This window comes from Panthera leo, chromosome B1, assembly GCF_018350215.1.
Source record: "Panthera leo isolate Ple1 chromosome B1, P.leo_Ple1_pat1.1, whole genome shotgun sequence".
NCBI lineage: Eukaryota > Metazoa > Chordata > Mammalia > Carnivora > Felidae > Panthera > Panthera leo.
In genome coordinates this window covers 123,247,245-123,260,767 of record NC_056682.1, presented here as the reverse complement: position 1 = coordinate 123,260,767, position 13,523 = coordinate 123,247,245, and the positions used below count along the sequence as shown (strand labels likewise).

At 30.9% G+C, this 13,523-nt stretch overlaps 1 protein-coding gene, 1 non-coding gene and 1 pseudogene across 6 annotated transcripts in view; 1 reads left to right on the top strand and 2 right to left on the bottom strand.

Moving 5' to 3' along the window:
* Positions 1-13,523, bottom strand: part of STPG2 (sperm tail PG-rich repeat containing 2) — a 618,205-nt gene that overhangs the window by 453,483 nt on the left and 151,199 nt on the right. For all 5 annotated transcript variants that reach the window (XR_006201804.1, XR_006201805.1, XM_042935852.1 and 2 more), the window contains exons 10-11: positions 10,171-10,331; positions 2,932-3,024 (exon numbers count right to left, since the gene is read on the bottom strand). Coding sequence is in view for 3 of the 5 variants with exons in the window: in XM_042935852.1 (XP_042791786.1) it covers positions 2,932-3,024; positions 10,171-10,331 (254 nt within the window). In the remaining 2 variants the exon portion in view is untranslated. The remainder of the gene's footprint in view (positions 1-2,931; positions 3,025-10,170; positions 10,332-13,523) is intronic.
* LOC122218762 lies at positions 1,002-1,109 on the bottom strand. The gene has a single exon (XR_006202093.1). It is a non-coding gene; the product is annotated as a U6 spliceosomal RNA (small nuclear RNA).
* On the top strand, positions 7,259-7,358 carry LOC122218825 (annotated as a pseudogene).

Sequence of the window (13,523 nt, the reverse complement as noted above, 5' to 3'; positions counted from 1 at the left end):
GGCTCTTGTGTGTCAGAAAATTATTTTCTTGATTCATTTAATTGGATTTATATTGGATAAAGTCAGAATTCTACATCCAAAATTATTTCCTCTCAGAAATCCATCATCTTCTAGCTCTGAAATATTGCTAATACTACTGGGATAGTGTTTGATATCAGTATGTTTCTCATCCCTCTGTAGGTGACCCACTTACTTTTCTCTGTGGAAGATTCCAAGGTATTTTATTTCTAGTCTTCTGAAAATGCAACCATGTGAAAGGGATTTTTGACTTCTAAAATTCATCCTTCCTGGTATTTTGTTGACTTCTTCTTATTGAAGACTTGTGTCTTTATTCAGCTTAGGAAAACCTTCTGTTGTTGTTTTGTTTGTTTGTTTGTTTGTTTGTTTTGTTTTGTTTTGTTTTTTTACCATCAAATGTTCCTAACTACTATCTTAGCATTCCACTTTTGGAATGCCTAATAAACAGATGTTTGGTTTGTTTATAGCTTCCATTTATCATATATTCACTCTGTATTTTTATATTAAACCAATATTATGTTGTAGTTAAAAATAACTTATTTTACTGCGACCATGTAAAAAGAAAAGAGATATATGTTCATGCTTTTCATATGAAAGCAGAAGCCTGAGTTTTTAAATATTTTTATGTGAAACTTATATAAAATTTTGAAAATCAAACAATGTGTCCTTTAAGATTGCAGTATATCCGTATATATAAATTTTAAATATGTAGGAGGTAAACTGTCTAATTTTTTTTTAAATATGGAATGCTTCAGGGATGCCTGGGTAGCTAAGTCGGTTAAGCGTTCAACTTTGGCTCAGGTCATGATCTCATAGTCCGTGGGTTTGAGACCCACATTGGGCTCTGTGCTGACAGCTCAGAGCCTGGAGCCTGCTTCAGATTCTATGTCTTCTGCCCCACCCCCCCAATCTGCCCCTCTCCCACTTGTGTTCTCTCTCTCTCAAAAATAAATAAAAATAAACTTAAATAAATAAATAATAAATAAAATATGGAACACTTCACATATTTGCATGTCAGTCTTGTGCAGGGGGCCATGCTAATCTTCTCTGTGTCATTCCAATTTTAATTGTTATGCTGTCGAAGTGAGCACTGTAATATTTTTATTTGAAGTGAAAATTATAAAACTAATCCCATTATTTCATAAGTTTAAGATCAATTTTGATATGAAATTAATAATTTGGATTCTCATTACATATATATTATACACCCACAGGTTTGAAGAGTATCTCATTTGCAGAAGAGTTTCAAAAGCTAAAATATTCTATGTGATTAAACTATTCTGCTTCTTGGGTAAACAAAGTCCCACCCAATACTTTCCATTGCAAGTATGTCATGTCAAAAAATAAAAATACAAAAACAGAAGTTTCAAGATCCAGTGAGAGACCAAGGTAAAAGAGAAAAATGTATATTAGATAACAGCAATTGGTAAGTAACTCATCTTTCTTTAGGGCACATCACCATCTTTTTTTTACTACAAGCAAATTTAGCACATACATATGCATTCCTAGGGGTACCTTCAGAGATTTGAATTTTTTTCCTAGTAACTACGATATTATGATAGAAATAACTATGAATCCACTAAATATTCCTATGCTTGAAAGCTTTAAACTAGTAATAAATTACTTCTGACATACCTCACAGTGGATCCTACAATGTGTACAATGATTCACTTGAGAAACAACACAACCATAAAATTGCTCAAGATAAAGAAATGATCTATGAAAACAACACATTTATTTAACAATTATGAGAATCTCTTACATGTCAAGAAAACTGACAGATAATTTTAAACTGTCTTTTGAACTTATTGGTACAAAAACGTCATAGAACCTGATGTCAATTTTGACACCATCTCCTACATTCAGTCAACCAATGTCTCAGAAAAAAATAAGTCTATTCCTGATGCCTCTCACCAAATTAGTGTAATTTGTATGATTTTTTAGACTTTACAACGTATTAATTTAACGAATTAATCAACTCTTGGCACTGTGAACCTACTATAATTTTATTTCAGCAAGCAATACTATTTCTCAAGTTTTAAAACCTGGTTGATGAGCTTGTTTCGATAATTTGTTATTAAGAATATCTTATAATGACAGTCTAATTTCTATATAGATTTATTTTAGCAATATCTATACATAGAAGTCTAACTTTTTAACTGCAAATTTCAAAATGTACTTTTAGTAAAATCAATCTGGATGAAACAGTCAAGTATTCATGTTTAAATGTCATCTGCTTTATGTATTTCAATTTATTCAATACTAGCTTTTTATAAAAAATGGAAATTTAGTTAGAAAAATATCATAAAACACAATTTAAAATACAGATTCACATGGATTTAAAAAATCACTATAGAGTCTTAGGTTTCAAGATTGACTCAAATTTAAAAGAAAAAAATTTACACTTATAAGTAAACTGTTTTGAACCTTAAGTAGGCCTTCCCCTTCATATACAACATGATTATGTTTTCCTACACATTCTAAAAACAAATGTTCTCTGATCCTACAGGAGATGTTCCATATAATCACCTCTCATAGAGCAATGCTGGACTCTGCTTAGCTTCAAGACTTTTGGTGAACTTTAAAAAATGGAAGTATTGGGGCACCTTGTTGGCTCAGTCAGTTGAGCATCTGACTCTTGATTTCAGCTCAGGTCACAATTCCAGGGTAGTAGGACAGTGCCCCACAGCACTGGGCATGAACCCTGTTTATGAGTCTCTCTCTCTCCCTCTGCCTCTCTCCCCCATTCATGCTCTCTTAAAAAAAAAAAAAAAGGAAGTATCATACTAGTCAAAGATGTTACCAACAGCCTACCATGTACCTCTCTCAGATCCTAATATGCTGTTCATGTTATACAGTCCCTCCATGATTCCCAGATTACAAATAACTTTTGTTATAAAGGGGTCTTCTTACCATATCTGACAGTTTAGTAGGTTTTTCTGGTCTTGACAAAATAACAGCATATCGGTTAGTCAAGTTAGGTAATTCATCAGAAACTCCACCAACCTGTGAATTCCAAAAAGCATGTTGAAAAAAGAAATAAAAAAGAGTGTGTCAATGCTATTTATCAATTCAAGTGGCCCTATGAGTAATAAATTTTCAAGGAAGCCCATCAATGTTGCTCTGTCACTAAATAGAGACAGATATATATTCATTAAAAATTAAAAATTTTAAATGGGATATAGAAGCAAAAGACTTTAAGTCAATGAGACATTGAATGGAAAAAAAAAAGAGTTGATTATATGGACCTCTAGAAAAACAAGATAGATCTACATACATTATTTAAGCACATTACAAGTGAGTTATTATCTATACCATAATGTCAAATTCAAACATCAATTCTTGTTGTTTCATTATATATATATATATAAGTAATATACATGTATATATACACATACATCACATACACATACACACATATATAAAGATATTTGGCCAATTATATAGTATTATTTGTTAGTACTTAATTATTAATACATGAAATAAAATATATGAACAATAACTATTTACACTGATTATGTGAAAATCCTGGATGAATAAATTTTCTAAGCAAAATCATCTACACTCTCTTAAATACTACAATTCCTAATATGCATTGAGTATGTAAATTAATAGGTTACATAAAGCTGGTAACCTAAAAATTTAATTAGCAATTAATTAATCTTTTTGATATTATACTCTTTCTGATTCATCATATAATTTAGCCATTTGTATCCATTTAATATTTTAAACTGTTAACCAATAGTAACATTCTTTGTATATACAAAGGGATGAGAATATTCTCATTTTCCCATTTTTATATACTTTACTGTTTTTATTTCAGAATCTGATATACTTGTTTAATACTTCAGAATTTGGTACCTACTAGAATAGATCTCTCTTTGTACACTTTATGAGGAACATTAATCTACCATAAAATCTATCCCTTAAAAGACGTATCTTTTAAACTATGTGCCTCTTTACCCTAAATGCTGAAGCTGGTGCTTCTCCATTCCTTTCCTAGTATTATTCCTACGTAGTCATTCAAAAGAAAATAGATTTTTATCATTTTCAAACAGAAAAATTAGTCATAAATTGTGAAATCCTTCAAATCTAGGACATCAGACCCAGCATTATTATTTTGTGTGGTTTTATATTTATTAAAGTTAAAAAATAATTTACTTTTATAATAATTTTATTATTATCATGTATATAGTGCTAGAAATTATAGCATAAAGAAGGTCAAAAGTATTTTGCAACTTTTACTGTTTATGGGTAGAAGTTCAGAAAATGAATCAGTCATTGGATGACTTTGGCTTTAGAGGGAATATTAAGTTTGCAGAAGGCCATATTTTCACAAAAATAATTTAAATCCAGATAAAATATAAGAAAATCCTATTTTTAAAGGCCTAATAGAGTCATGGATACTTCTAACTTTGAGTTGTCAGCATAGACAAGAGGGGCTAAGAGTCTAAAGAGGGTAGAACCTCTGAAAAGTGAGCTATTGCCTTGTAGGTGCTTTCTCCCTGGTAGCATTTGCTCACAACAGGCAACAGAGAATTTGAGTTTAGATCTGGCAGAGGGATGCTGTTAAAACATTGAGAAACAAGCTTATTTTGGTCTTGTGAAGCCAGAATGGCAAAATTGCAGATTTAAGAAGCTTCAAACACATGATCTCTTTCTCCATGAAGACGTTTGCCAGGGGATAAGGGATAGGGGTGATGCTAAAAATCTGAACCAAAATACTAAAAAACATATGCATTAAAGATTGCAATTCAGAATCTGACAAAGCAAGGGGTCTTGAACACATCAGGCTCACAGCTGAAATCCCCAGAGAGACTACACTTAAGGAAATGAACAAACCAGAGGTAAATAAACTAAGCCCTAAAAAAACTATAATCACTAGAATTCATTATTGCTTTAAGGTGATCTCCTCTGACTTCTCCCCAACTTGCAAAGGAAAGTATAAACTCTCTCAAATAGAAGGTAACACCATTTAAAGTCTCTATATTGTATACAATATCTGGCATTTTATTAACACTTCGTGAGCATACCAAAAGACCGACATTCATGATCAAAACTCAAGACAAAAAAAATAACAGAAAATAACAACAGACAATAGATTATCCAGATGTTGGAGTTAGTACACACAACTTTAAAATAGCTATAATTAATGTGTTCAAGAAAACAGAAAAAAAATGGAAAATAATAGTTAAAACATGAAGAATTTCTCCTAAAAGTGAAATCTTTAGAATGATTTAAATAGAATTCACTCTAGAACTGAAAAATAGAAGATCTGAAATTAAGAATTTAGGTCAATTTAATAACATTTGAAACACAGTTTTTTTAAAGAAAGATTAATGAATTGAAAGATATGTCTGTAGAACATATCTAAACTGAAGCACTAAGAGAAAAAATGTATAATAAAACATAGGGATTATAAGAGATGTTTGAGGCATAATGAATAGGTGTAACATATATATTAATTAGAGCCCCAAAAATATAGATAGGAAAGAATGTGACAGAAGAAATATATAAAGATATAATAATCAAAAATTATTTAAAAGTGATTAAAGACATCAACCCAGAGGCTCTGCAAACTTCAGGCAAATAAATATAAAGAAAATCACACTTTTGACACATCAAAGACACAGGCCAATAAAAGGGGGGAGGGGGATCAATTGCTTTCAAGGGGAAACAATAAGTTTGACAATGTACTTTTCAACAGAAATTACAAAAGACCTAAAACAATGGAATAACATATTTAAAGTGCTGGGAGAAAATAACTACCAGCCTAAAAATCCAACCCCCCAAAATTAAAAATGGCAAAATAAAGACATGTTCAGACAAAAGTATACAATAATTCATCAACAGACCTTGACCAAAAGAAGCAATAGAGAGAGTTTTTCAGGAAGAAGAAAAATAATGTGATATAGAAAAACAGAAATGTAGAAAGAAACAAAACACAACAGAGAGGGTAAATATTTGGGTAAATATTAATAAATATTAACTGTACAGAACAATAATATTCAAAGAATTTAAAATATATGTAAACTTAAAATGTATGACAATAATTAAACAAAAATAGGAGGTAGGAAAATGGAGCTAAAATGTTCTAAGATAGCATTATTGGAAAAGTGGTAAAAATAATCCTTTTTATTAAACTACAAAAAGTAAAAGATGCATATTGTAATTTTGGTGGCAACCACTAAAACACTATAAAACAATACATAACTAAAAATGTTATGGAAATAGATGAAATCGAATAATACAAAATATTTGATTAATTCAAAAAAGGTGAGGTAAGAAAAAATCCTAAAACAAGTGAGCCAATAGAATATATGAAACAGTTTGGTTTCTATACACACAAATCTGTCAGCAATCATATTAAGTGAATTAATTGTGCAGTTAAACACAGTTTATCAGACTGGATTTTTAAAACTCAGGTTTAGGGTGTATTTTTCACTCTTGACTATAGTTTATTAAATTTTATGTAAACTAAAACAGTTTGGGTTATACCTATAGGTAGTTTTTAATCGTCAGTAACAGTAACAAAAGTTATTAAGTTCTTACTATGTGCCAGGACCTATTTAAAGTATTTTACAAGTATTTATTCATTTAGTATTCATAATAATGCTTTAAGGTGTGTACTATTATGATCTCCATCTTACTAAGAATTTAAACAACTTACACAAAGTCAGTGACAGAAGAAAATATACCCAAGTAGTCTTGAGTACTCTGACACCAGAGATCATGCTCATAATCACTATGCTATACTGTCTCAGCATATGCAGTGGAGAATAAAGATTATAATGAGAGCTTTTTAAAAATTTCTTGCAAGTAATAATTTTCATAACTCTTTTAAATCTAAATGTCAGGTTACTTAGAATAATGAACTTCTAGTACATTTTAAATAAAATACAACAAAAATATTCTAAAAACTACTAATGTTCATGCGGCACTAAAAATACACTTAAATCAGCAGCTAAACATGGTTAAGATAGTAAATTTAATGTTATACGTTTTTTACACTAGAATATATATAAAATAAAATTTTGTAATAATTCATGAACTTCTCACTTTGTAAAACTTTAATTTTTGTTTAAATAAGAAAAACCTTCATTTACTTTTATTTTTCTGTTATGCCTACAAATCTTCAGCATCTCTTGGAGATTACCGTAATGATTTACAGCTGTTCTTTCATTACAATGAGATCTATTTCAGCTACATCTGAAGCTTTTAACTAATTTAAGGCACTAGAGTGATAACTTTGGCAGCACATATACTAAAACTGGAACATCACAGAGAAGATTGGCACCCTGTGCAAAAATGACATGCAAATTTAATTTCACTTCATCTTTTAAAAGTGTTGTAAAGCACTAGGATATTCTTACATTACCACCATAAATATCTTAGGATTCATTCCTATAAACCATGTGTGTTCCACTCTTTCTGGAATAAAAATACTTTTCCTGATAGGAAAGACAAATCCAATTCAGCAGTTCAGTGGCTCTACTATCCGTATATTATCCCTGCAGAGTTCTTATCTTTCTAGCTACTCTTTTTGGTAAACTAAACTTATACAAACTAATTTTAATTTTCCATAGTATTTTTTACAATAAATTGTCTTTCTCTTTAAGCTTCTTTAATTACAGTTCTATGCCTCTTTTATTCATTTATTCAATTATAATTTCCTGAGTGTCAACTATAGGACAGACACCATGTTTCCAGTGTTCTGTACATGTCCTTTTATGATTTGACAACTATGTTCAAACTTCCCCAATGTTTAACTTCTATTTACTTTCTATCTGTAAAATATCTATTTGTTCTATCTATATCTTTTACCCTAAATGTTAGCTATTTTTACTTTTCCATATGTACATTCTTTTAAACTTTCTCAAATTCTTTAGGAATGAGAAAGAATAAATAATAAATATATACACATATATTAAAATGTCCTTTTAAAATGTACTCTTAAAATTTTAATGTGAATCAAAACTGCATTGTCAGAATTTTACTCATGAGATTTTCTTCCTGTCAATCCTTACAGGCCAGTTTTACTCTTAAGAGTCTCTGATCTTAAGAACATTTCTTGTTTCCTGATGATCATTTTGAAACAGGGATAATCTAAATTCCTTGTACATACCTAACAATGTCCAGAATCCCTTGTTTGACAATTCTAAACTGTAAAATAATATGATCACTATTTGTGAAATGATTCTTCCCTTCTATTCAATTAGTTCTCCTTTATTTAGTCAAAATTAAGCTAGAGTATGTGTTCCTCCCATAGCTTCCTCTACCTTATGTGAAAGTAAATTATCAGTAAATCAAAAACATGTAAGATGGTCTGCTTTCAGTAAGATGAGAAATACAACAATAGCCTTTTATATTTACTCACATAGTTATCATCTTTGATACTCTGTATTACTTTATATAGACCCAGATTCCATCTTCCATCTGGTAATATTTTCCTCTGCCTGGAAGACTTTAACATTTCTTATACTACAGGTCTTTGAAGGATGACTATTTCAGCTTGTGTATAGATACATATATATGTATACACACACACACACACATACACACACACACACACACATATATATATTTCATATATTTCACATATTCCAAGTGTTTTCATTTTTGAAAGATGTTTTAATCTGCTATAGAATTATAGTTTGACAACTGTTTTCTTTTAATACTTAAAAATGTTGCACTATGTCTTCTGATTACATCATTTCCCACAAGACATATGCTCCCATTGATAACTTTGCCCCTCAATACTATATATTCTTTTTCTCTGGCTGCTTTTAAGAATTTTTTTTAACGATTCTAGTCAATTTGGTGATAATATGCCTTTGCATAGTTTCCTTAATGTCTTTTGCTGCAAGTTTGATGAGCTTCATGGATATGTCAGTTTTTATAAAGCTCTGATCAAAGTTTGGAAATTTTCAGTCATCATTCCTTGAAATATTATTGTATGACCCCATACTCCTTCCTTTCCTTCAAGGACTCTAATTACACATATATTAAGCCACTTCAAATTGTCTCATAGTTTACTTATACTTTATTCACTACTTTTGTCTCTTTTCTCACTGTGTTTCATTTCAGACAGTTTCTATCAGCGTCTTCAGGTTCACTAATCTTTTCTTCTAAACCTCCTAATCTGTTGTTAATGATAGTGTACTTTTTAAAAATATTATACTTGCCATCTCTGGAACTTCAATTTGTGTCTTTTTATTTGTGCCATTTCTCTACTCAATTTACTCAATCTTTCTTCTACCTTTTGAATATGAAATGTAGTTATAATAACTGTTTAATGTCTTTGTCTACTATTTCTACCATCTGTGTAATTTCTTGTCTTTTACTATTGGTTTGTTTCCCTGATTCTAGGTTATGTTTTCCTGCTTACTTGCATACCTATTTTTTTATTGGATATCACACTCTGTGAATTTTATTTTCTTGGACACTGAATATTTTTTAATTCCTATTAATTTCCTTGAGATTTGTTTTGGGATACAGATGTCCAGTAAGGAATAAATATATATAAAAGATGAAACACTTAGAGAAAAAATATAAACTATCATTCACAGGTGGCATAATGTGCTTGAGGAAACTTTTTTCAAAACTAATAATAAATTAGTAGAATTAATCATAATTTAGCAAGCCACATGGATCATTGGTAAAGCAATCTTCAATAAAGATTATAATATTTTTTATACCTATAACAGAAAGCTAAACAATGAAAATATTTAAAAGGTACCATTTACAATAGAATTTAAAAACATGAAACACTAAATACAAAGGAAGAAATCTAACAAAGATGGGTAAGACTTGTACACAAAAATCATAAAGCCACAAAGAGCATGTAAAGGAAACTTAAATTACTCTCCGAAAATAGTGGAGCAATTTTAAAATGAAGATAAATATTTAAACAAATACATATGACATCCATAAATAAATAAAGAATATGATCCATTTTTAAAAAAGAAATTACAAACATAGTTGCAAACCAAATTAATGTTTATTCTTATGTCATAAGTTACCATATAAAAATGATTTCAATAATAATAGTATGGCTTAAAATAATGGGGAAAATATGTCACATGTAATTGTTATAAACCCTAAGTCTTGGCATTAGATATAAAGAATATTATTTTGGTATTCACAAATTACCTGATAATCGGCAGGACCAGGAGAAGTAAAAGCTTTTTTCTGAACCAGCAAGAGAGTCCGAGGAACAGAAGAACCAAATGCACTTTTCTTTTTTTTCTTCAAGTAGGTATTGCTAATGTTGTCAATCATAGTATTGTTTAGGATATTATAAAACCCAGGACCTAAAATCATGAGGAATATCATATGTAAGAATAAATATGCTTTTAATTCTTTTAAACTGAATAACTTTAAATAAAGTAATTTTTTGAAAGAACTCACATATTACTGGCAAGAATGTAAAATGGTATGACATTTTGAGAAACAATTTTTCAAGTTCTCATAAAACCAAACATATACTTAATATATGCCCCAGAATTTCTAACCCCAGGTATTTTCCCAAGAAAAATGAAAACAACCCAAATGTCCATCAGGTAGTGAAAAAAAAAAAAAGAAGTTCTATACTCAAACAATAAAATACTACTCAGCAATAAAAAGAAATATAAATACAACAATATGAATGGACATTAAAAACATGATCCCAAGTGAAAGAAGACAGACACAAAATTCTGAATAACGTATGTTCCATTTATATGAAATTCCAGAAAATGCAATATCATAGTGACAGTAACAGTAGCCTGGAGAAGGTGGAGATTAACTGCAGAGGGGAAAGAGAAAACATTTTTAAAATGATGGAAATGTTATAAAACTTAATTGTAGTGGTGATTACCTGACCACATACATTTACCAAACCTCATCATACTTTACACTTAAAATGAATTATTTTATGTATAAATTATATCTCAATAAAGGAGAAAGGAAGGAAAGGAAAGGAAAGGAAAGGAGAAAGAACAAACGAAAGAAAGGAATTCTTGATGCCAAAAAGTATTGAAAAGTTGATATAGCAACATTAAAAATCAATTTGGGAGAAAAAAATCACTTATCATCCAATATTCCTATCACAGCAGTTATTTTATTTTTGCCTTTTACCTTTCAGGACATATTTATAGCCAGAAATATTTTCTACAGTGGCAATCTGAGTAAATAACATCTTTTTCAATCAAAATAATACAAACTTTCTATGTCATTGAGAAAAGCTTTATCAAAACATTAAAATATTTGAAAAAATATTTGTATATGTTTTATAATTCAGTAATTTTAAAACATCAGTTCCAGGAAGCAGCAATATCCATAAAATGCAATATATACTTGAAAGGACATTTAACCTGGTTGTATTCATGTTACCCGAATTCTACTAAATTAGCTCTGCAACTAAATAGATATAAAATGTAATTTCAATCTCATTTGTTTTTCTGGGCTTCAAGTTCTTTGTCTGAAGATACAGAAACTGACTAGATCAGTACTACTCAAAATGTGGTCTATGGGCTGTTGTTAATCCAAAAACAATCTACCAGAAAAAGAGCTTATAATTAAATGTAAATTGACTATTCCCTAGGCATTTTATAACTAGTCTTTCTCCATAAAGGAAGCACTGTGTTGATTTACATTTTGGTGCAATCTCCTTTTTCATTGTAGGTAGGAAACAAGTTGCTGACAAGTGAGCACTTTGAATACTATGAGGCTAATGATACTTTAGGTCATTTCTGGACTAAAAATGATTAAATCATTATACATTGTAAAATAGAAGATTTTTCTCAAACAAGCCACCTAAAATCTTCCAAATTTTTCAAATATTCCAATTCCAACATCTTTTCCTCAAAAGTCTCTCCCAGGAGCGCCTGGGGGGCTCAGCTGGTTAAGCAACTGAGTCTTGATTTATACTCAGGTCACGATCTCATGGTTTGTGAGGTCGAACTCCATGTCAGGCTCTGTGCTGACAATGCAGAGCCTGCTTGGGATTCTCTCTCTCTCCCTCTCTCTCTGCCTCCCCCCTGCTCACGCTCACTCTCTCTCTCTCTCTTTCTCTCTCTCTCTCCCTCTCTTCCAAATAAATAAATAAATAAACAAACAAACAAACCATTTTTTAAAAAGTCTCTACCAAAGAGTCTCTTGTGCCAACTCTCAGAAAACCTAAATGCTACTATGGTTTATTCTTGTCATCTTCATAATTCCCTCCACTAGTAATGTTTAGGAAAAAGGTACATGGAAAGTGTGATAAAAACTATTTAGACCACCATTTCAGGTAATTAAAAGACAAGTATGCCAGATCTGACTCTTTTCTGGCATGAGAATACAATAAAACACATTACAACTTAAGTGCTTAAAATACAGGGACCTCACAGTGTATACATCACAAGTACTGCCTTGTTAAGCTTCTGATTTGAAAAGCCATCCTGATCATGTAATTCACTTACATTAGAGGTTTTTCATATTCATTTTCCACTCAGTAGGTGTAGAAATGCCAAGGAACCCCAACGTTAGTTTAGGGTTACCTTCTAACAGTAATCTGTAAATCTGTCCTATGACTGAGGGGTCCAATTCATTACTGTACCTAATCTCTACATGCAATAAAAAAATTTTTTTTAATAAAATAGATAAATAAATAAACTCAAAGTTCCATGAGGCCATTCTCACTGATTCTTAAAACATGTAAGACTTGGGATTAGATTGGAGGGGGTCATCAAAATTGCATGTAATCCTTTAAAAATTAACTAACCTTTGGGAAATTTATATTTTATTCATAATACACTAGGCCATCACATTGAAAACAAGACCCAATCTTAAGGCAGTTGGGTCAATCAATAAGTTCATTTATAGAAATAATTTGGACTTCAAATTCATGATAAACACACTGAGCTAGCCTCAGGTGGGGAAGTGTCGAACACTTACACATGACCTCTCCAGAACTAAAGTCTTGGAACAGTCAGACTTCATAGAGGCTCTGGACAATTGTTTCAACAGGGCCAGGTGTATGGTGTAAAGCTTATAACTTTGCCTAAGAAGTTCTGGAAACCATAAGAGACTCTTAAATACTGAGAACAAACTGAGGGTTGATGGAGGTGGAGACAGGGGAAAGTGGGTGATGGGAATTGAGAAGGGCACTTATTGGGATGAGCACTGAGTGTTCTATGGAAACCAATTTGACAATAAATTATATTAAAAAAAAAAAAAAGAAGTGCTGGGATATCACTTCCACCACATACCATTTGTCAAAAAAGACACCAGATTAGCCAAGATTGGAAGGGAGAAGAATGAGACTCAACCTCTCAATGGCATGAGTAGTGAATAATTTTGTACCCCTATAAACTTACCATAACCAATTGCCATAACAAAACTTGTAGCAATGGTTTGGGAAGGGGCGATGGGTCAGAAGCTGAAACAACTCAAGACATAGAGACAGGGCCATGAAAGGACTTGGTGATGGCTTAAAAGACAGGAGGAAAATGTTATTGCAAGCTGGAAAAAAAGAAAACATA